The 24311-nt window shown below is 43.5% G+C and overlaps 1 protein-coding gene across 4 annotated transcripts in view; it reads left to right on the top strand.

Moving 5' to 3' along the window:
- IPO11 (importin 11) overlaps positions 1–24311 on the top strand; it is a 295012-nt gene that overhangs the window by 64141 nt on the left and 206560 nt on the right. For all 4 annotated transcript variants that reach the window (XR_012158885.2, XM_073344033.2, XM_073344034.2 and 1 more), the window contains exons 11-16: positions 2457–2649; positions 5349–5501; positions 5823–5866; positions 8489–8579; positions 17126–17173; positions 17829–17934. Coding sequence is in view for 3 of the 4 variants with exons in the window: in XM_073344033.2 (XP_073200134.1) it covers positions 2457–2649; positions 5349–5501; positions 5823–5866; positions 8489–8579; positions 17126–17173; positions 17829–17934 (635 nt within the window). In the remaining variant the exon portion in view is untranslated. The remainder of the gene's footprint in view (positions 1–2456; positions 2650–5348; positions 5502–5822; positions 5867–8488; positions 8580–17125; positions 17174–17828; positions 17935–24311) is intronic.

Here is a 24311-nt window from a genome sequence, read left to right on the forward strand (position 1 = left end):
CCGAGGTTCTTGTTAAACCCTGGATTGGTGCTGGAAATGGCCCACCTTGATTATCATACACATTGTAAGGAAAGTGATCGCTTTAGATAAGCTATTACCAGCAGGAGAGTGGGGTGGGGGGAGGTATTTTTTCATGCTTTGTGTGTATAAAAAGATCTTCTACACTTTCCACAGTATGCATCCGATGAAGTGAGCTGTAGCTCACGAAAGCTTATGCTCAAATAAATTGGTTAGTCTCTAAGGTGCCACAAGTACTCCTTTTCTTTTTGCAAATACAGACTAACACGGCTGTTACTCTGAAACATAGCCTATATACTGCATGAACAAAGCCTGATTCATATAGGAAACTAGTCTTTCTTCCTCTTTTGTCTCTCTCCTGTTGTGCTTATCTTTCTTGGTCTCCTGTGATCTTTAAGTCTGAATAAGCTTACTACAGATAGAAAATGAATGGAAGTCTAATCTTGTGCTGAGATTGAGTTTGTTGAAAGCACATCTAGAGTGCAATAGCAGAGACAGCACTGAACAAATTGAGGGGAAGACTTTTAACTTTCCCTATTCAAGTAGACAATTTCCATTGCTGCCGCTTACAAAGAATTTCAGAGTAGAGAATGATTACAGTCACTAATAGGGGCTTATGTGAGCCTTTTGTTAACAGGCCCAGCCTTTGGCTCTGCAAAGAAGAATCAGATTTCATTTTAAAAAGTTTCCAACCTTGCAGAGACACCTTTGAAAATACATAGTTTAAAATGGTTTTTATAAGTAATTACTAAGATTTAAAGGAACAAATGCCTGGACAGGAGTGAGGGGGAAAGAAACTGAAGATTCCTTTGTACACACCTGTCAAGGTTCCTTCCCCACTCTGAACTCTATGATACAGATGTGGGAACCTGCATGAAAGACCCCCTAAGCTTATTCTTACCAGCTTAGGTTAAAAACTTTCCCCAAGGTACAAATTTTGCCTTGTCCTTGAACAGTATGCTGCCACCACCAAGCAATTTAAACAAAGAACAGGGAAATAGACCACTTGGAGACGTCTTCCCTGAAAATATCCCCCCAAGCCCTTCCTGGGGAGGCTTGAGAATAAACAAGTTGAGCACAGACCAACTTGGCTTTCTTAGGACCCTAAGAACCCAATCAGATTCTTAAAAAACAGAACTTTATTCGAAGAACAAAACAAAGATAAAAGAAACACTCTGTAATATTAGAATGGAAGATAATCTCACAGGCAGGCAGATTCAAACCACAGAGAATCCCTTTAGGCAAAACCTTAAATTACAAAAAGCCACAAAAACAGGAATACACATTCCCTCCAGCACAATGAATTTTACAAGCGAAAAAACAAAAGAAAATCTAACACATTTTCTAGCTAGATTACTTACTAACTTTACAGGAGTTGGAAGGCTTGCATCCTTGATCTGTTCCCAGCAAAGGTATCACACAGACAAAACCCTTTGTGTCCCGTCCCCCCTCCAGATTTGAAATTATCTTGTCCCCTCATTGGTCATTTTGGGTCAGGTGCCAGCGAGGTTACCGTAGCTTCTTAACCCTTTACAGGTGAAAGGATTTTGCCTCTGGCCAGGAGGGATTTTATAGCACTGTATACAGAAAGGTGGTTACCCTTCCCATTTATGACAGCACCTTTTTTACAGAAAAAGTTATTCAGTTATAATGGAAAAGTATCCCAACAGATCAAATCACTAATCCTTCTCAAGCCCCAGTACATATTGGTGTGATTATCATAGACAGAAATCTCTTAATATTTAGGGGATGGGCAGCAAAATATTATCTTCCAGGCACATCCCAAAATCCTCAGTTTGTCCCTGTGCATACTGGTATGATGCTTGATTGATGGGGCATCTGTCACAGTTGGAGAACATAGGATTGGCAAAAAAATTTTGTAGGTCTGATTTAAAAAGAAAAGCCACGGGTTGGCTCTGCTTGTTAAAATGTTCAGCCCTCTCCAAAGCTGGGATTTGTCATGACCAATGCAGTGTCTAAAAAGCATCTAGGTGGAGTAAGCTGGTAAAGTAAATGTTCAGTACTTTAAATATGGTTGGAAACAGGTATGAATGGTGGATTACTAATAAGAATATTGTTAATTTGGGGGCTAGCTTTTTTCTTGTTTTAGGGAAAATCAGTTCTTGCATCTGTGAATTGTTACTTATGAATAAAATAGCACTGAATAGTTGAAAAAGTACATGGTTCCTTAAACTGTCATTCTTATAAACAAAACATGGCTTTGGAGTTGAGAATTAGAATGCCAACAGATAAAATGAATGAATCAGTAAGCACTGTAAAAGTGATTTTGTTTTAATTTAATTTTTGTGGCCAACTGTTAGATTTGCACATTACATTAATGTGCTCCTGTTTTTGCAAGATGGTTTATGAAAGTCCTTTGTGCACATAAAATGTGTATGAATTAAGTCATATGATGTTTTTCTTCCCTCACTTTTTAGCTTTTGGACTTCCTGGACCAACATCCTTTTTCATTCACCCCTCTGATTCAGAGATCATTGGAGTTTGCTGTAAGCTATGTTTTCACAGAGGCTGGTGAAGGAGTTACATTTGAGCGATTTATTGTCCAGTGCATGAATCTCATTAAGATGATTGTAAAAAATTATGCTTACAAGCCATCAAAACGTTTTGAAGGTACTGCTGCTCTTTCCTCAGCATGTTTTCCCATTCTTGGAAAAAAAGAAAAAGCTTGCCAGCTGTGACACAACACTAACTTCAAATGTTTTTAAGAAAGCCATTTTAAAAGGTGTTTAAAATTCTTAACATTGTACTAGTTAACATGATCATATAATAAATATTGCATATTATTAATATTTGGACTGTGAAAACCAAGCTTTAGGAAAGAATCTCCAAATCGTTTTATAATTAACACTTAAATCCATAAGGAACATGCAGCAAAACAGCTTTCCCACATAAAAATGCAGAGAAATTACTTACTGCTTTGGCTTTCATTAACCATATAAAATAAAGAGCCCGTATTTAGTTCAAGGGCCAAGTTAATTTATGGTTCATCAAACTCAGTGATGTCTTTTTCCTTTGCTAGGAAAATGTCTAATAAAAGAATGTTTCTACTGTGTACCATAGTTCACAGCAGTACTGTCTGAGCTACAGAATCAAAGTAAAAGTTTCAGCATGCTGTTGAATGCAATTACTTTTTCTGCAATTCTGACTCTATGGTTGTTTCACAAGAGGCTGGTTCGAGCTAAAATTTTTTTAATCTAATGCATGGATAGTTACAATTACTTTCCTTAGTGTTGAAACACATCTGTCTATAAAGATTACTTAATTTTAGTTTTAGTTTCATGTTTGCATATGATGAGACACCAGCATCTAATTGGATTCAGAAAAAAAGTATTGTGATAAAGTTCCTCCTCTGCCTTGGTGGGTTCTGCGCTTATTGGCGGATTTTGCTCCCCTCAGAGATTCACGGCAGCCTTCAGTTTGGTCACTTTTGCTAGTGGCTCAAACCTGCTGTTCACTCAGCTAACCTCATCACTGGCCAGCATGGGAAAAAGGGAGGAGAACAATCCCCACAGTTTCTGCTGACCCACCTAGTGGGTCGGGGGACAGGCCAAGGACCTTCCTCTCTGGTGGGACCCACAGTCCCAGGTCAACTCCTCTGGTATCAAATAAGGAGTTGGGAAGATGGGGGGAATCTGGACCCGCCCTCTACTCCGGGTTCCAGCCCAGGGCCCTGTGGATCGCAACTGTCTACAGCGTTTCCTGTAACAGCTGTGTGACAGCTACAGCTCCCTGGGCTATTTCCCCATGGCCTCCTCCCAGCACCTTTGTTTTCCTCACTGCATGACTTTCCTTCTGATGCCTGATAACGCTTGTACTCCTCAGTTGTCCAACAGTACGCCTTCTCGCTCTCAGCTCCTTGTGCACCTCTTGCTCCCAGCTCCTCGCATGCACCTCACTAACTGAAGTGAGGTCCTTTTTAAGCCAGATGCCCTGATTAGCCTACCTGTCCTAATTGATTCTAAGAGCTTCTTAATTGGCTTCAGGTGTCCGAATTAGCCGGCCTGACATAATTGGTTCCAGCAACTTCCTGATTGTTCTGGAACAGCCCATTATCTTAGGGAAAAGGGACCTGCTTAATTGGGGGCTAATGTATCTACCTTCTATCACTCTCCTGTAACCATTGACCTGATCCTGACACAGTATGTAATTTTCCTTTCCAAATTAAAATAATCCAGTGATGGAACTACATTTTTCAAGAAGTTCAGAAATTCTAATGATTTTAATTCAGATTATCAAATCCAGTACTTAAAAATATGTTGCGGGATGAACTGCAGATCTTCAATTGTTTTTTGATATTCTTGTCGCAGGTATTAAAATGTCAATGAACAAATTGTAACATTTTGGATTATGAACTATGAACAGAGAATTAATTATTATGGAAATGCTACTCGCAGTTCCATAATTATGATTTACTTTTTGGAATTAAAGGAGGAGTTAAAACACTTTATGTACGAAGAATACAATGTATCCTGCTAAAAATTACAGCACTTACTCTTTGGGCACCAGATGAATTTTCTGAGAATTTAAAAGTAAGCCTGTTAATTAGTTTGGATTAAAATTAGTTAAAAAAGTTGGTTACTTAAGAAATTTAGCATCCTGTCAGGCCATTTTTATGTCCTGAATGATCTTAATAATGGAGCAACTTAAACTTTTCAAACTTCACATGTAGTTGAAACTCACTGGAATCTCGTGACTTAGTACAATTCAATAATTATTTTAGGCTTAATGGTCATTTTTTGCGTGTATTCTTCATATCTGAAATTTTAATTTTTATCAAAGATGAAGGATATTTTTCTTCTTCTGAGAATTCCACAATAAACTGCCCTCTTTCACAATAGCTGTCATTTTATATTATTCTCAGTGATGATGTAGCTGTAGGGCTACCCACTAACAAAAATGTCCTCTTTCAGAATGGCCTCCTAGTGTTTGTTTCCAGTCACAGTGGAGCCAAGCTGACTTAGGAAAGATGGTGGCTCCTGACAGGATAGGATGACGGTCTTTTCTGAGGGTAGAATCTTTCAGTTATGAAGAACAACAACAAAAAAGACTATTAATCCGAATAATTTAATTAGCAGTCAGGGCTTATTTTATGAGGCATCACTTTCACCAATATTTTCAGCTGATAGAACAATCTTACTTGCTAAACAGTTTTAGGTGCTTTATAAGAAAGTGTCTTTAAGTCAATATGGAGAAGTAATTGTTCCTTTCAGTATGAGAGTCTTCTGTCCAGCATTTTTTTTCTTTATTGATTAATAGGATTCTGGTATAATGTTAAGTCATGGAATAGTAATTGTGTATTACTATTACAGATAGCAGTCCTGAAACTCTTGAAGCACATAAGATAAAGACATCATTCTTCACATACCCAACATTAATGGAGATATGTAGGAGATTAGTCTCTCACTATTTCCTGCTAACAGAGGAAGAATTGACAATGTGGGAAGAGGACCCAGAAGGCTTCAGTAAGAAATTACATTGTATTTTCATCTAATTTTATTAAGATATTTATTACTACCTGTTCCCTTTGGACAGTGCATTAAAAAATGCTCATAGTAAGATCCACAGGAGAAAGTGGCTGACATTTTTCTTTGTACAGTCTTGTATAGAGAGATTACATTCTTGAGATTCTCTACATAACCAGAGATGTGCAGTAACTCATAATGTTTACCTATCCATAATGTTTTCATACTGATTAAATAAGTCACTAATATTGTTTAAAATCATAACTAAAATACTCGCTGTATTTTTATGTAATGTTTTCTTGTTTTCTTTATGGACTGTAGCTGTAGAGGAGACAGGAGGAGATTCTTGGAAATACAGTCTCAGAGTAAGTATTTCAATTTGAATGAAAAAAGATTGATTAAAAAGAAAAGTTGTTCTTCATGCCTTTGCTGAGTGGCCTGTATGGCATTTATTAAAAAAGTATAAACCAACATTTGCAGAAGAATCTGAACTTAGTTACTGTGAACTTCAAACTGTAGCATTATATTTGAATTTGTGTTAAGATATTGACTAATGTTTAGTCTTAAATACACTAGAAAGTAAGTGTACAGTGTGCTTTGGTAAAAGAGGTGGAGTTGATATTCTATACAGTACTGTAAAAATATTGAGTGAGTGAAGGTAATTTCTTTATCATATTTTTCATGTTTTATGTAAAAATTCTAGGTCAGAGACCTACCTTTCTCTGTTCTTTGAGACATTTAGCACATCTTTGAGTGCTGTAAAATAAATACCTAAATAAAGGTTCCTGAGATTCTTTGGCGTAACATTTTCAAGTGTTACATTTTTTAAAACCAAACTATTGTAACAAACAAGATCAGAGGAAGAAGATGCACATATTTAAAAACCAAAACCCCCTACAGAATGTAACATTTCCGCGGGTCAGCATCTGTAGCTTTCAAAGGTGTATCCTTTGATTTCAAAAGCATGATGATACAAAAAGGCATAATATAGAGCATACGTCAGTAGGGGTTGCGTATGCTGTCTTGGAAGACAAAAGAGCATACACTGTGTCCTTTGACACCTCATTGTATAAAACAAACTAACAAAAAAAGACAGAAACTGTGTGTGTATGTGTACATTTTACACACACACACACGTTTTTCTATATATTTTTTCTTTAAGCCTGTTGGTTTATATACATAACACACTTGAGCAAAACAAGTCAGAGAATTTTAGAAAACTTTATTTAATGTTTGTACCATGCTGAAAGATGTGCCAGGTTCCTTACAAAACATAGAGAAAGCTCTGCTCTATAGAGTATGCAGTCTAGATCAAAACATGAAATAAAACTGATGGTGATTAGAAACATAAAGGGCTAAGCAATGGGAGTAGGGCACAGTTACATTATTAAGATTACACATTAATTTAGATTAGTTAGGTACATTTCATGACTGTTTAGTGGAGGCTTTTAGTGGTATTTTTCCAGCCTCCTCTACATCAGCTCTTGCCAGATTCTGGAGTTAATATCCCTGTTTTACAGTCCTTTCCTTGGTCAAAAAGACCATTATGTGGAACAAACACACCAAACAAATATTAATTTTACTTTCCCTTCTTCAAAGAGTGATTCCATAGCTTCTCTGGCTTCCTCTAACACTCTCCATTTTCTGGGGTGAGGGCCGGATTTATATAAACTTGTCTTCCAGCATGCCTTATACAGTCCTGGCTTACAGCTGGCTGCTAGGAAACTGCTTTCCCAGTTATCCCACTGTATTAAGGGAAATTTCAATCCATACTGCTCTTTGAACTCCAGTTTTGGGTACTACACTTAGGAGCCTGGATGTTCATGCGTAACTCAGAACACTTCCTCCGGGACCTCTACTCTGTTTTCCTAGAAAGGAAGAGAATTGAATTAGATTGTTATTAGAATGAGGGCTGCAAAGAGCTCTTTTTGGTCCCTCCCTAAACAGTTCTGCCCTGTTCTTCCTCAGTTCATTGTTTCATTTATCGTTCTCCTTTGGTTGTAGAAATGAGAGCAGTGTGTTGTTTCAAGAACAGATATTCCATATTCATTGGTCACTTAATACTGGTACACGGGACTTGCTGGGCACACAGGGTTGTACTCTGTGCTTTTTATTGGAGTCCAAAATACACTAAAGGAGGCAGCTTATATCCTTATGTATGTAAAATTTTACTAATATCTTGATTCCCTCTACTTCAATTTAAATATATACACAACACTAAAATTGCAAAAAGTCTTGGTTTTAAATTGCTGTGAGAACTGGGATTATCCTATTGTTCCCCCCCATAGTGCGCACCACATTGTATTAGAAATTCTTGTGTATCACCTCCATTCTTATTTGCAATCGTATAACATTCATGTGATATTGACAGCAATACCTTGTACATGGGAAAAGAAAAAATGTTTGTATATTGTTAACTGTCTTTTAATTCATTTTAACAATTGGAAAGAAGACGCAGGAGTCTCTTTGTGATCAGCCAGCTCTCTCCACAGATGAGCAGTAATCTATAGACCACAGTTTAAGAGCCACTTGTGTAAAGATCTACTGTATGCAAGACATTAGTAGCAAAGAACTGAAAAATATATGCTAAGTGAAAATAGAGCAGAGAGACCTGAAGAATACATTTTGGGTAGCTTTGTTAAATATTGGAAATCTAGTATAAAGGTGTAACTTGTTTGTTATGCATGCTATAGGAATAAAAATTGGCTAATTATATTTCTCTCCGTTATTTTCTGATTTATTTAGTAACTGATCAGCAAACTTAGAATGTAAACCTTACATTGTGAATGTGATATGACTGTATCAAAATCTTGCTCTAATTGAACATGCCATATTGTGACAAAGTTACTTTCAGTAAATTGTAGTGTTGGAGTGTTTTTCCTTATGAGCTATTTAGTAGTTTAAATGTATTTATTTTACTGTATCTTAGAACTAGGCTAGACTTGTCTTATTTAGGTTTTTATAACAGATTTGTTTTACTTTTTCAGCCATGCACAGAGGTTCTTTTTATTGATATTTTCCATGAATATAATCAGACCCTTACTCCTGTGCTTTTAGAAATGGTTCACAGTCTACAAGGTAAGATTTTAAAAATATTTTTAATATACTGGAATTTCTATCTATTTCATTTTGTGCAGACTGTATATTAATCCTAATGTTTATGTATTTGTGAACTCTAAATTTGTATCGTAAAATATTTTCCCCATTTTTCAAATATTTCTAAATGATATTGGAGATGTTTTGTAAGTATATTGTGATAAAAATGAAGGGTATATTTACAGAAAGGAAATATTATGAATTTTTGTTTTCATGGACCTAGACTGTATGGTGTCTTTAATAACTATATCAACAACGTAGGGTTTCAGGGCTGAAAAGGAGGTTATTCAGTGTTTATGGTTAGATTTCTTTAGCTGGGGCAAAATTTGGAGCAAGGTCTGTTCTTTAGTGAGGATTTAGAACTCGTAGGATTTTCTACAGTTGCTGACCACCTTCATAAGTCCCGTAAGTTATTTTACAAGGGGCTTACTAAGAAGTCCTTCATTTGTTTAAATACTCCGAAAGAGTTTATGATGTGTCTGACATCACTGCAGAAGCCACAGAATATACTTAAAGGAGATGATGCCAGAGCTTTGCAATCATCCCAGATGTTCTAGCTGAGGTGAAGAATCTTCGGTTAGAAAAGTTCAATCCTTTTCAGTTAGACAGAGGTCCTCTTGGCCAATCTGAAAATAACCAGGACTGCAGCTCAGTCTCTGAGTTTCACAGTCAACCTAAAGGTGTTAGCAGGCCTCACCATACTTTTCATGATGGTAACTTTTGTTTTTACCCCGTGTACTCTGTTTTCCCCCATAGTGTGCATCATAGTTTATTGAAGAGGTTCTTGTGGATCACCTCCATTCTTATTTGCATCATAAAAAGTTTGTGATATTGACAACAATTCCTTATGGCACATAAAGAAAGAAAAATATTTGTATATGGTTAGCTGTCTTTCAGTGCTATTTAATAGTTGGAAAGGAGGAGCAGGAGCCTGTTGGTGATCAACCAGCTCTCTCGTCAGACTAGCAGTGATCCATAGACCACAGTTTAAGAGTCTGTAGACCTGTCTACCCTGTAGACCCAAGCAATCAGTTGTCTTTGTGTGATCAGGAGTCAAGACATTTTAATGGATGATTGCAGAAGTTGGGCCTTATTGCTAGCTCTATCTGCTTCATTCCTAGCCAAACACAGATTTTGAGAGATGAACCGTAAAACCCGAGAATCAATTTTCACAACCCAATTACTTTCCATTTCCCACTTCTTGGGGAATTAACACATCTTTCTTTCTCCTTGGCTTGTTATTTCATTATGTTGGATTGATAGGTTTTGAAGATTGTGAAAGGGCTGCACTCTCTTTACTACAGATAGGTTAATTCAGTTTCTACTGACATAGTTTTGTTCTTAGACCTAGCGACAATGCCTATTCTGAGATTTCCTGGAAATTGATCTTTTTTGCCATAGAAAACAACAATAAATGTCACTAGTTCTGCTTCCGAGCAGGAAGTTGTCAAAGAGTATCAATGGACGCTTTCCCGAAAGACTAGAGTTTAATAGTGAGGGGATGTCCTTCAGCATTTTCCCTGTTTTTTTCCAATCCCCAAAGTTTTTCACAAAGGAGTGCCAGAGAATACCATATGATCTCAATAACCTCAGAAGGTGGACATCAGAGCTATTAGAGGGAGCTGCCTCTATTTCTTCCCCATCAGTCTCAACTTGCAACCTGGATCAGTGTCCAAAACTATGTTATGGATTTTTAGGATATATTTTTAATATGTACCTAGAGTAATGGATATTGAATTCTAAATAAATAGAAATAACGAAATACTTCTTACCCGAGGAATAGATTTTACATCCAGACACAACTTCTATGCACAGACCTTGGATATTTAAGATCTTAGATTGTTTGAATGCTTTGGTACTGTAGGAATTACAGGTTTCTAGCACGGAGGTGACAAAATTAGACTCCCTAAGGTAAAAATCTGGAAATGTTCGTCACTCCTCTGCCAAAAGCTTTTTTGGGTTCCCAAGGTAGGGCCTCCACATTATTAGCTGTAAATACACCTGAAATTTTTGAGGTCTCAAGTATTGTGAGCATGGGAATTACCATTGCCAAAATTGTTTAAAGCATAAAAAAGTCAAAATTAAATGTTTAACTTGTTAGAACTTTATTACATTTAATTATATAACAAACAGTTCTTCGAGTGATTGCTCGTGTATTCCACAATAGGTGCGCATGCTCGCCACGTGCACAGGTGCTGGAAGTTTTTCCCCTAGCACTTACCCGCGGTCCCTGGAGTGGCGCCTGCCTGGTGTGGTATAAGGCCAGCTGCATGCTTTCCCCACCCTCAGTTCCTTCTTGCCGCCAGTGAAGGTGCATCCGAACTGCTCTGCTCCAGCTTTGCTGTAGCTCATCCCCAGAATTGTTCATTCATTCAGTGTTAGTACCTGTAGTTCGTTAGCTGTTGAGTTAGTTTAGTCAGTGAGCCCGGGCTGGGGCATGCCCCACGCCCTGGGGTTTAAGTTGTGCGGCTCTTGTAGGCATTCTATGCCAAGAAGTGACCCGAATGCAGACTGTTTGCTCTGTTTGGGAGAAACCCATATCAGCGAAAGGTGCAAGATTTGCAAGTCGTTTAAGCCTCAGACCAAAAGAGAAAGGGACATTAGGATCCGAGCCACCCTGATGGAATCGGTGCTGACCCCGGCTCCAGCACACCACTCAGAACCGGTACCCAGCACCACGGTGTCGGTATGTGGCGACCCTCCGGTGCCATTGACCAGTTGGCACTGCTCCCCCTCCGCGGGGCACGCCAAGAGGGCCAGGAAGACTCCCTCTTCACAGCGGCACCGAGGGAAGTCTGGGACAGAGGCTAGGCCCATGTCGGGCAGTCCTCGATCCCAGCTGGGCCCCAGGTCTCCGACTCATGTTGAGTGGAGTAGCCTGGCCCCTTCAGAACAGGCCTCTCTGGATGCCATGCACGCCTGAAGCCCTCCAGGTGGCTCAGGACGTTATGTCCATGCTGGTGCCCGGAGCACCGCCGATGTCAGCCCCATGCTCCAGAGGCAAGCCACCTCTGGGATCTCTGCAGTCTCCTCCGGCCCAGTACCGGTCTCAGTCGAGGGAACGTTCCTGACTCCATTCATCGCCCAGCAACCGCTCGGGGCAGAGTCCATGTGGATCGCTCTCAATGCTGACCAGACTGTTTGGCTGGGTTCTGTCCGGCCGGGACTCTCAGCACCGCTCGTCCTCAAGGAGCGAATATTGACGGGACCGCAGCAGGCCTCACCAACAGTCCTCGTCTCGGAGAGGGCACTGCAGTTGGTCATGGCATGGTTGTCGACGCTGTTCCCACTTGGACTCCCACTCCAAGTCTCCGCCAAGACATTGCAGCCCTGGGTGTCGATCGCCATCATCTCGCCGTCGCTGGTCCGCCCGTTGAGGCCTTTCGCGGAGCAGCTGTTACCGTCGGTACCGGTCCTCCACGTCAAGATCGCGGTCCCATGGCCTTTGTAGATCCCAGCACTGCCACTCCTTCCGGTCCAGTGAAAGCAGCAGATTTTATGCCAGCCCGGTCTCCAGTCGTAGCCATCCCTCGATGGGCCAGGCCAGCCAACCCAAACAGCTGGTGCAACAGCAGGTGCAGGGGCACCGAGCATCATGAGCGGCCCAGTGGTACCAGTGGGCACCGTGGTCTCCAGTGCAGCCCCTGGTGGGAGCCTGCTCAGTGGCTGGAGCTTCAGAGAGACAGTCGGCATTTTTTTTTTTTTTTTTAAGACTCCCAAGAAAGGAGTCGGTGGGACATAGGTCCTCGGCACCGTGCCTGGATTCTGACCAGGTGGTGGACCCTCTGATGCCGGATGACACCCAGAGAACCACACCAGCCTCCTTGCACCGCCCGGAGGAGGCAATTGCAGCCCCATCCCCCTTTGTCCCACAGGAGGACTTCAGGGCCCACCAAGAACTCTTAAAGAGGGTGGCAGCAAGCCTCCACCTCCAAGCAGAGGAGATGGAGGAGCCCTCAGACTCCCTGTTTAACGTGTTGTCCCTGTCAGCACTGGGTAGGGTGGCCTTGCCCCTCCATGAAGGGGTGGCTAAGATTTCAAATGCCCTGTGGCAAATTCCAGCCTCATTGGTCAGTCGAGTCAGTCAACCACAGGGAACGGCAGGGTCAGCCAGCTCTGACCCCAAAGAACAAAGACTCTCGGAAACTGGACTCTTTCAGAAGCAAAATGTATTAGTCTTCGAGCTTCCAGTTACAAGTGGCAAATCATCAGGCTTTCCTGAGCTGGTACGAATTCAATCTGTGGGGCTCCCTGCCCAAGTTTGAGGACTCACTCCAGGAGCGCGATAGGAAGGAGTTCAAAGCGCTAGTGGAGGAAGGGGCAGCGGCCACTAGGGAGTCCCTGCAGGCAGCCTCGGATGCTGCGGACGTGGCTCCTGCTCTCTGGGCTCTCCAGCAAGGCGCAGTCTTCCATGCAGGATCTCCCATTTGATGGGAAAGCTCTGTTTGCGGAGGAAACAGATACAAGACTGCATGGCATGAAAGACTCCTGCACGACCCTCCAGACTCTGGGCCTCTATGTCCCGGCTCCGGCAAAACCTAAGTTCAAGCCACAGCAGACTCCCGCCCAGGCCGCCCTCCCAGAGTATGGGGCCGCCCATAAGAAGCAGCAGGACTATAAGAGATGCCTCAGAGGCAGTCTCGGCCTGCCCCCCAGCCTGGGTCCTCCAAGGGCAGGCAGGCAGGGAAAAGGCGTTTTTGACGGGACGCTTGGGGGCACCCCGCCAGTCCTCACCAGGGATCCAATAAAGCTACCCTTCTCCAACTGATTGTGTGCTTTCCTCCCAGAATGGTCATGGCTAACCTTGGACCGATGGGTCCTCAACACCATCTCCCGGGGTTACATCCTCCAGTTTACTTCCTCCCGCCCAACAACGCCCCTGCCCCCATCCCTCTTGGGGGACCCCTCGCACGAAGCTCTGCTTGAGCAGGAGGTGGGGTGGCTCCTAGGACTAGGAGTGATAAAGGCGGTGCCCGAGGAGTTCATGGCAAGAGGTATTACTCCCGTTATTTCCTTATTCCGAAGGCCAAAGGGGGGTTCAGGCCCATCCTGGACCTGCGAGGTCTGAACCAGTACATGGTGAAACTCAAATTCCGCATGGTCTCCCTGGCCTCCATCATCCCCTCCCTGTATCCGGAGGACTGGTATGCTGCCCTTGATCTACAGGACGCATACTTCCACATCCACATATTCGAGGGGCACAGGTGCTTCCTCCGTTCTGTGGTGGGACAGAATCATTACCAATTCACAGTCCTCTTGTTTGGTCTGTCCACTGTTCCCAGGGTGTTTACAAAATGCATGTCGGTGGTAGCGGCCTACCTCAAACTGCAGGGGGTCCAGATATTTTCCTATCTGGATGATTGGCTTGTCAAGGGCACCTCCCGGTCACAGATGAGGGATCACATGGTGCTCCTCCTATCCACATGCACCACCTTGGGCCTGTTGGTAAACAACACCAAGTCCACGTTAGTAACAGTCCAATGCATAGAGTTTATCGGGGCGCTCCTGGATGCAGTGTTGGCCAGGGCCTCTCTCCTGCCAGACAGATTCGAGACCCTGAAAGGTCTCATCGACTCAGTCACAAGGTTCACGGTGACAACAGCCAGGATTTTCCTGCAACTCTTGGGACGCAAGTTGGTGTGCACGTACGTGGTCCGTCACACCAGACTCAGGATGGCCTCCAGCTCTGGTTGGCCTCGAAGTTCTCCCAGGCCACAGACAGGATGGACAAGGTTCTCACCGTGCCAGACTCTGTGATCACCTCCCTACAGTGGTGGTCTGCCCCAAACAACATGCTCAAAGGGTCCTGTTCAAGGACAGGGCCCCGTCGTTGGAGCTGTTGTCCGATGTGTCGGACCTGGGTTGGGGGGCGCATGTGGGGAGCTTTCAGACCCAGGGCCTGTGGTTGGCTCAAGACCTGACCCTACATAAAAATGTCAAGGAGCTCAGGGCGGTGCGGCTGGCGTGCATGGCCTTCTGCTCGCACTTGGAGGGCAAGATAGTAAGGATCCTCACAGACAACATGGCCTCGATGTTCTATATCAACAGGCAAGGCGGGGCCCAATCCTCTGCTTTCTGCCACGAAGCCCTCAGGCTGTGGGACCTCTGTATAGCCCAGGACATCCACCTGAAGGCCTTCCACCTACCGGGCGGATCGCTTGAGCAGGGAAGGGAGGGCGGATTGTTTGAGCAGGGACTTTTCCTCGCAACATGAGTGGTCCCTCCACCCGGAAGTGGACCACCAGCTCTTCTGAAGGCGGGGAACTCCCCAGGTGGACCTATTTGCAACTCGGAAGAACTGGCAGTGCCCCCAGTTCTGCTCCGGGGGGGGTGCTATCTCCGATGCCTTTCTCCTGTCCTGGTCAGGTCGACTTCTCTACGCCTTTCCCCCGTTCCCTCTAATCAGCAGGGTCCTGGAGAAGGTAAAGATGGACAAGGTCCAGGTCCTCCTGATTGCCCCGACGTGGCCCAGGCAGCATTCCCCCATGGCCGTTGCTGCTCCGCCTGGATCTTCTCCCTCAAGACCAGGGCCGCCTCCTCCATCCCAACCTAGCGGCGCTTCACCTCGTGGCGTGGCTGCTCAGTGGTTAGGCGGAGAGGAAAGCACGTGCTCAGAAAAGGTTCAGCATGTCCTCCTCGAAAGTAGACAGCCCTCCACTCACTGTGCTTATTTGGCGAAGTGGTCCTGTTTCTCTAGGTGGGCAGTGGACCAGGGTCTCTCTCCGATGGCCACGCCAGTCCACCTTATCCTTGATTATCTCCTCCACCTGAGGGCCCAGGGCCAGGCGCCCTCATCAATCAAGGTGCACCTGGCAGCCATATCAGCCTTCCATCCACTGGTGCAAGGGCACATGGTATTTTCCCATGCTATGCCTGGCTGGTCCCTGAAGGGTGTGGACTGTCTTTTTCCGTATTCTAGACCCCCGGTCCCTCAGTGGGACCTAAACCTGGTGTTGGCTCGTCTCATGGGGCCCCCGTTTGAACCTCTGGCCACATGTTCCTGGTCTCACCTCTTGTGGAAGGTGACCTTCCTGGTTGCAATCACGTTGGCCAGGCGAGTCTCAGAGCCCTGACCTCTGAGCCGCCAAACAGTCTTTCATAAGGACAAGGTCCAGTTCCGCCCACATCCCGCGTTCCTCCCAAAGGTGGTCTCAACCTACCACATGGATCAGGACATTTTTCTACCGGTCCTCTGCCCCAAGCCTCACTTGTCCAATGAGGAGCGCCGTCTCCACATGCTCGATGTGCGGCAGGCTTTGGCTTTCTACCTCGAGCAGACCAAGCCTTTCAGAAAGTCCTCGCAACTGTTCGTTGGCTCGGCTGAGTGCACGAGAGGCCAGCCGATTTCCACTCAGCAGCTTTCCAATTGGATCACTTTGCGCATCCGCTCCTGCTATGAGCTGGTGGCTGTCCCCCCGCCACCCATCGTGAGGGCACCCTCAACTCGGGTGCAGGCCTTGTTGCCTGCCTTCAGGGTCCACATCCCAATCCAGGACATTTGTAGGGCCACCATGTGGTCTTTGATTCACACGTTCACCTTGCACAGTGCAATTGTTTCCCAAACCAGGGACGACGCCGGGTTCGGCAGGGCTGTCCTCCATCCTGGGAACTTGTGAACTCCTACCCACCTCCAACAGATATAGCTTGGAATTACCTATTGTGGAATACACATGAGCAATCACTTGAAGAAAAAACAGTTACCTTTTCCATAACTGGTGTTCTTCGAGATGTGTTGCTCATGTCTATTCTACATCACACCCTCCTTCCCCTCTGTCTGAGTTGTCTGGCAAGAAGAAACTGAGGGTGTGGGGAGTGCTCAGCTCCCCTTATACTGCTCCATGGAAGCGCCACTCAAGGGTTACTGCTAGGAGAAAAACTTCCGGCACTGGTGCACGTGGCAAGCACACACAGCTATTGTGGAATAGACATGAGCAACAATCTCGAAGAACACCAATTACAGAAAAGGTAACTGTCTTTTTTTTATGTAATGTGTAGAAATAACCAGGTGGTCACATTTTCTGCAAATAGTCATTACTTGATGGCCATTCTTTACCAATTCCTATTTTTTTTCCAGAGGTTTTTTTAAAATAAAATACTTACCTTTTGTGAGTACTCTGTAGCCGCATATTTTATGATAAATGTAATTAACTACAACTGCCAAGATGACAAAGTGTGGTACAATAATGATTTTAATTTCCTTTGCTTTCTTCAATGAACATATTGTAGATACTTTGCAATCACAAATTCAGTATTTCAGTAAGGCACAGAAATATTCTTGATATGCAGTATATTCTCTTAATCAGAACGGGTCCTCTCTTAGAGGTTTGAAAAAACCAAAAGCATCAGCATAACAATGCTGTACTTTTTTAAATACAGGATGCATTACTTTTAGGTGTGTATTTATAAAGAGGCATGTATATTTCGATTCTTTGCTATGTACTACTTCACTGAAATATCCATGGGTCTTACATTGTTTGTTTAGTTAATGCGTTTTTTGTATAATTGCTTTTATTTTAATTTTATTGCAGGACCTACAAATGTGGAAGATACTAATGCTCTACTGATTAAAGATGCTGGTAAATTAAATTTCACTTTGCCTTTTAAGGAACAAAGCTGTTTACATATGTGCCTGAGTTCTATAAAGTGTCTGAGAAGAATTTGTGAGATGTAATTTTGACATTTTGAAAAACAGAATCAAAATTATTTTTTCATAGACCTGAGTTTGAGCAGTTCAAACAGCAGAAACTATAGGCAAGAATTTTAGAAATAGGGTATATAATAATATAGTACTTTTCAGTACTTTTGCAAAAATTTAATCCTGCAGCATTTCTGTGAGGGAGATGTTCTTTCCATTTCACAAGCAAGGAAATTGAGAGCAGGACAGATGACTTATCTAAGGCATCTGATGGAATCATTGGTAGAGTTAGGTTTAGAGCTGTGGAGTTCCTGACTCCTTTAACTGCTCTGAACACTACATGACACCCCTCTCAGGAGAACTGAATTTATTTGTAACTAAAGAGAACTCTGAGGGAAGTTTTGTAAGGTTTTGTCATTGTTTTACTCAAATACTCCTTTTTAAATTTCTTAATTTTCAGAATATAAACATTGGATAATATTCCTTACTGCACAAAAGTGATTTAAACATAATTTTCAACATTTATTCAATTTTAGTTTTTAGAATTTTAACAAAGTTTGACTAGAGCAAAATCTAATTTCTCTGTTTTTCTCTAGTCTACAATGCAGTTGGGCTGGCAGCTTATGAGCTATTTGACAGTGTGGATTTTGATCAGTGGTTTAAAAATCAGCTATTAGCAGAGCTACAGGTCTCTCATAACAGGTAAGCACCCTAATCTTTCTTTGTATCTTGGCTGTTTACATAATTTGTTGATACAAGTTTGTTAAGATGTGGTATGAAGCAAGTGTAGCTCTGGTGAATATTCATTGTTTAAATATACCTGCTAAATGAGCAGAAAGGTATAAAATATTTACAGATGACTGATGTGTACACAGAAGGGTGACCTTCCTGAAGACCTTCACTTTTGATCTAATGCTTTTCAATGCATATGTGATGGCTACTTTTTATTTTTTTTGTAAAAATTAATGTACACCTTTCTTCCTTTATACATCGGAGTTTTATTAAATTTTCTCAGTACAGTAAATAACACCTTTAATCATTCAGCTCACTTTGAGAAAGTAGTTCTCGTCCCTGCATTTTTAAAGTAAAAACAGGACGGCCAGGGGCTTGCCAGAGTGCCCCCTTCCCTTGCAGGGCTCACCTGAACCGCCTTCCCCATGCCTCCCGGAGCTGGGGCTGACCCCTTCCCCTGTGCCGCCCAAGGTTGAGACTGACCCCCATCCTGAGCTCAGGGGCAGACCCCAACCCCTGAGCCCCATGCTGCCCGGGGCTGGGGCTGATCCCCCTGCCCAAGCCCTGTGCTGTTCGCAGCTCGGGCTGATCTGTTCGCAGCTGGGTGTCAAGTGGAGTGCCCCAGGGGTCGGTCCTGGGGCCGGTTTTGTTCAATATCTTCATAAATGATCTGGAGGATGGTGTGGATTGCACTCTCAGCAAATTTGCGGATGATACTAAACTGGGAGGAGTGGTAGATATGCTGGAGGGCAGGGATAGGATACAGAGGGACCTAGACAAATTGGAGGATTGGGCCAAAAGAAATCTGATGAGGTTCAATAAGTATAAGTGCAGGGTCCTGCACTTAGGACGGAAGAACCCAATGCACCGCTACAGACTAGGGACCGAATGGCTAGGCAGCAGTTCTGCAGAAAAGGACCTAGGGGTGACAGTGGACGAGAAGCTGGATATGAGTCAGCAGTGTGCCCTTGTTGCCAAGAAGGCCAATGGCATTTTGGGCTGTATAAGTAGGGGCATAGCGAGCAGATCGAGGGACATGATCATCCCCCTCTATTCGACATTGGTGAGGCCTCATCTGGAGTACTGTGTCCAGTTTTGGGCCCCACACTACAAGAAGGATGTGGATAAATTGGAAAGAGTCCAGCGAAGGGCAACAGAAATGATTAGGGGACTGGAACACATGATTTATGAGGAGAGGCTGAGGGAACTGGGATTGTTTAGTCTGCAGAAGAGAAGAATGAGGGGGGATTTGACAGCTGCTTTCAACTACCTGAGAGGTGGTTCCAGAGAGCATGGTTCTAGACTATTCTCAGTGGTGGAAGAGGACAGGACAAGGAGTAATGGTCTCAAGTTGCAGTGGGGGAGGTTTAGGTTGGATATTAGGAAAAACTTTTTCACTAGGAGGGTGGTGAAACACTGGAATGCGTTACCTAGGGAGGTGGTGGAATCTCCTTCCTTAGAAGTTTTTAAGGTCAGGCTTGCCAAAGCCCTGGCTGGGATGATTTAATTGGGGATGGGTCCTGCTTTTGAGCAGGGGGTTGGACTAGATGACCTCCTGATGTCCCTTCCAACCCTGATATTCTATGATTCCCCTTACCCCCCCCCCCCAAGCCCCGTGCTGCCCTCAGCGGGGGCTGACTCTCCCCCACACAAGCCCCGTGCCACCCAGGGCTAGGACTGGCCCCCATCCCAAACTCAGGGAGTAACCACCCCCAAGCTCAGCACCTCCCCTGGCTGAGGCTGATTTCTCCCACACAACTCCCGTTCACTCAGCTGAAGGGAGCCCACCTAGCTCAGTAAAAGGAGGTGAGCCTGGTGAGCCCAGTACCAGAAACCACCCTTCCAGAAGCAGCAGCAAGACACCTTACTCACCCTCCTCCTGCACAAGTTATTGCATACTTCCCCCCACTGCAGTCCTCCCCCAACTCCGAGTGACTGGCTGAACAAGAAGTAGGACTGAGTGGACTTGTAGGCTCTGAAGTTTTACATTGTTTTATTGTTCAGTGCAATTACTCTTTTTTACATAATTCTACATTTGTAAATTCCTCTTTCCTGATAGAGATTGCACTACAGCGCTTCAATGAGATAAAGTGAAGTTTCTTTTTTACAAAAGGAGTACTTGTGGCACCTTAGAGACTAACAGATTTATTAGAGCATAAGCTTTCATGAGCTACAGCTCCCGATGCATCTGATGAAGTGAGCTGTAGCTCACGAAAGCTTATGCTCTATTAAATTTGTTAGTCTCTAAGGTGCCACAAGTCCTCCTTTTCTTTTTATGAATACAGACTAACACAACTGCTACTGAACCTTTCAAACTGATGACATACGGGGAGTGTATCTAGGACAGGTCAGCTGAAACACAAAGTCATACATAGTTTGGATGTATGGTCTGTGTAAATTGCAATTGTAAAAATTATATAGATTATTGCACTTACCTCTTAATTTTTCTTTGTTGCTGTTTCTCCAGCTGACTGTGAAGTATTTCAGGAAATGGGCTATATAAAAGATTATATTTTACAAATGTTTGAGTAAGAAATATAAAAAATTTTGAGACTTAAAATCCCTCTGTGGGCCAGTTCCTGATCCCTTGCTCAAGGGTTGTGTAAAAGAACTTTGGGTGGGAAGCTATCTAAGTGTTTTGGAGAGAGTAGGGGGTCTGAATATTTATTTACCTGACAACTCAGAGGCAAGGCATGCTGCTTCTGTAGAGGCTAGCCCCGGCTACTTCAGCTCAGAGTCCATAGAACAGTGGTGGGCAACCTGCAGCCCGTGAGCCGCACACCTTTGTGCTTCTCTGAAGAAAGCCAGCATGAAAGAATAGAGGACTCCACAGAGCTTGTTTTTGGTGGGCTTTCCACAGCCTGGCTCTCAATCTTGGATGTGTTTTAAGCCTTACATTCCCAGTGTGATGTTAATTCAAGACAAATTTTGTCATAGCATTGGTTTGAAATCTTCAGTTGGTAGAGATGATTGCACATTCAAATACACCACATATATTTCCTTTATTTTTACAAGTTTTTAATATTTTGTAAAAATAAAATGCAAAAAAGAATGTTAATGTAACAGGATGAATTGGTTTAAATCAAACTGATTTAAATCACTGATATCAATAATGATCTAAATCAGCAAACAGGAAACCTTGATTTAAATTAATTTTTATCCTGTTTTGAATTTGTACTTTCTAGTTACAGTACTTTTGCTAAAGAAAGATTGATTCTCATGGGATAGTACCAGAGGTGAAAGTAAGCTGGTATTGTCTGGTATGGCGTACTGGCGCCATGCCATGCCGGACCAGACCAGCTTCCCCAGGCTGGCGATTTAAACGGCCAAGGGCCCTGGGCCCTTTAAATAACTGCCGGAGCCCTGCCGCCGCTACCCTGGGGCTCAGGCAGCGGGGCTCAGGCGCTTTAAAGGGCTTGGAGCTCCCTGCAGCGGCAGGAGCCCTGGGCCCTTTAAAGCGCTGCTCAAGCCCTGCCACCGCTACCCTGGGGCTCCAGCAGCCGGGCTCGGGCAGCAATTTAAAGGACCCGGGGCTCCTGCTGCTGCGGAGAGCCCCGGCCCTTTAAAGCACCGCCTGAGCCCTGCCGCTGCTACCCCGGGGCTCTGGCAGCCGGACTGGGGCAGCAATTGAAAGGGCCCGGAGCTCTGCTGCGGTGGCTGGCGCCCCGGGCCCTTTAAATCTCCCCTGAGTCCCGGGGTTTCCAGCCGCCTCTGCAGCTGGGAGCTCCAGGGGTGATTTAAAGGCCCTGGGGCTCCCAACCGCAGCCGGAGCCCCAGGGCCTTTAAATCTTTAAAGGTCCAGCCTCTTCTGATTGAGACCACACCTTCTCCGGTTGTGGCCACGCCCCTGCTCAGGACTCCTGCGTACAGTTAAGTCCTTTTAAGTTACTTTCACCCCTGGATAGTACAAACATTAAAACATGTTGATTTGCTATTAAATAAACCCTTTATACTTAATTTGGTACAAATTTGCTAACCAGGGGGATATATTATCTATACACACTTATTTAAGCTATTATATAGAATTTACTGCCATCAAAAGATGGTTTAACTTTCCAGAAAACTATGGTTCCAGCTTGCTTACCCAGTGACTTCAATTTCAAAACCATTTCAGTGGTTTGACTTTCTTTAAAACATCCACAGCAAACATGGACTGCGTGAATTTTATTTTTATTTAATTTAAATTGTTTTAATAAATTATACTAAATGTAGGCCGTAATAGAGGTAGTCATTTCAAATTTAATTTGATATTGTTTTTTATTGAAATAAAATTAAAATAGATAAAATCAATTTTAAAATACTAAGAGAAAATTGTCAATTTCGATCTACCCTGTAATGCAGATTAAATGTTGAGTTTTTAATCATATCATGTAAGATAGAGTGGAGATGATGTAGGATTAATTTTGGCAGTCAGAGAACAAGCGTCTGAATAGTAGCTTGAAAATTTTTTGGAATGTTTCTAGTAACATGATCTTTAGAAGTTCTCCAAAAGTTTTAAATTCCCAGGAAGTTGGCCTCTTGCTGCTGTTGCTGTCTGTCAGAAGGGAGTGTGTAATGGAGTAGGATTTATCCTGTTGCCAAATAAGCACGCACCTGCCTCCACGCTGAACACTGCTTTCTACACACCCACATCTGGACCCATGTCCATATAGAGACCATCACTCGATGAAGAAGGGAAGGTTCCTTAGTGTAACTAGATGTTCTTCGAGATGTGTGGTCCTTATTTGGATTCTAATACCTGCCCTCCATCCCCTCCGCTGTGGACTCCATTACTTGTGGGTAAGAGAGATTCTGGAGTGGTATCAACTCGCATGCCCTCTTATAGCCTTGGACTCAGACACAAGGACGATGCATGTGTGCGTCAGTGGACACTAGTAAAAAACAGTTCCTGCTCCGGTTCATGGTGCACATGCGCACCCATGTCTGGAATCCTGATAGGGACCAAACATCTCGAAGAACTTCCAGTTACAGTAAGTAACCTCCCCTTATGTGCTGTTATCCTCTTACGCCAGAGCATTTTAAAAGAGAATCAGGTTTAGTCTCCTTCAGCTGTTCTTCATCCATGAGCTGATCTCATGGGCCATCTTGGTGGCAGTCATATGTAGTGAAGGATAAATACAGCTGTGTGTCATCTGCATATCACTGGCACTTGAGTCCACATCATCTGACCAGTTCACCTAGTGGTTGCATAAAGATGTTAAAAAGAACCAAAGGAAGAATTGATCTTTGTGGAATTCCACAGATGAAGGTATTGTGGTGATAATGTAGTTTCCTGTCACTAGTCTTTGGGTGCATCCCTCTAGGAAGGACTCAGATCATTTTTGTGCATTATCCTGGACCCATGCAGTCTCTCTCAGGTGAGATGGCAGTCTCTCATGGTCAGCGATGTTGATCACTGCAGAGGTCCAAGGTGATGTTGGTGATCAGAAGAAAGTATTTTAATGAATTTGCAGTCACGTTGCACTCTTCTTTGAGTGAAGGCTCACATCCGCAATTGGTCAGTTCAAACTATAGTCTAGGACAGTGGCTCTCAACCTTTCCAGACTGCTGTACCCCTTTTGGGAGTCTGATTTGTCTTGCATACTCGCAAGTTTCACCTCACTTAACAACTACTTGCTTACAAAATCAGACATAAAAATACAAAAGTGTCACAGCACACTATTACTGACAAATTGTTTACTTTCTCATTTTTACAATATAATTTTTAAATAAATCAATTGGAATATAAATATTGTACTTACATTTGTGTATATTATATAGAGTAGTATAAACAAGTCGTTGTCTGTATGAAATTTTAGTTTGTACTGACTTTGCTAGTGCTTTTTCTGTAGCCTGTTGTAAAACTAGAGAAATATCTTGATGAGTTGATGTACCCCCTGGAAGACATTTGCACGTACCCCGGGTTGAGAACCACTGGTCTAGGAATACTCTTGGATTCCTCGCTGACAGTGAACTCTCACATCGCAATGGCCATGAGCAGCACTTTCTGTGTTTTATCATCTTCGCTTGGCCAAGAGATTCCATCTCATCCTACCAGAGGAAGACCTAGCCTCAGTTATTCATGCCTTTGCCACCTCTTGCTGGACTACAGCAATACACTGTACTTGGACCTGTAACCTGCAGCACTTAGGATACTCCAATTACTACAAAATGCTGCAGAATGTCTCCTCAGCAACACAGGCTACTAGGAACACATCACATTTGTCCTCCACACTCTGCCCTGGCTTTCCATAGAACTTCAAATTAAGTTTAAGGTGTCTTGGTCCTTATCTTCAGAAAGATCCATGGCCTGGCCTAGGATACCTAAAAGGCTGTCAAAAGCTCTGGGACGAAGACAGTTTACAGTT

This window comes from Lepidochelys kempii, chromosome 5 (assembly GCF_965140285.1).
Source record: "Lepidochelys kempii isolate rLepKem1 chromosome 5, rLepKem1.hap1, whole genome shotgun sequence".
Classification (NCBI taxonomy): Eukaryota; Metazoa; Chordata; order Testudines; family Cheloniidae; genus Lepidochelys; species Lepidochelys kempii.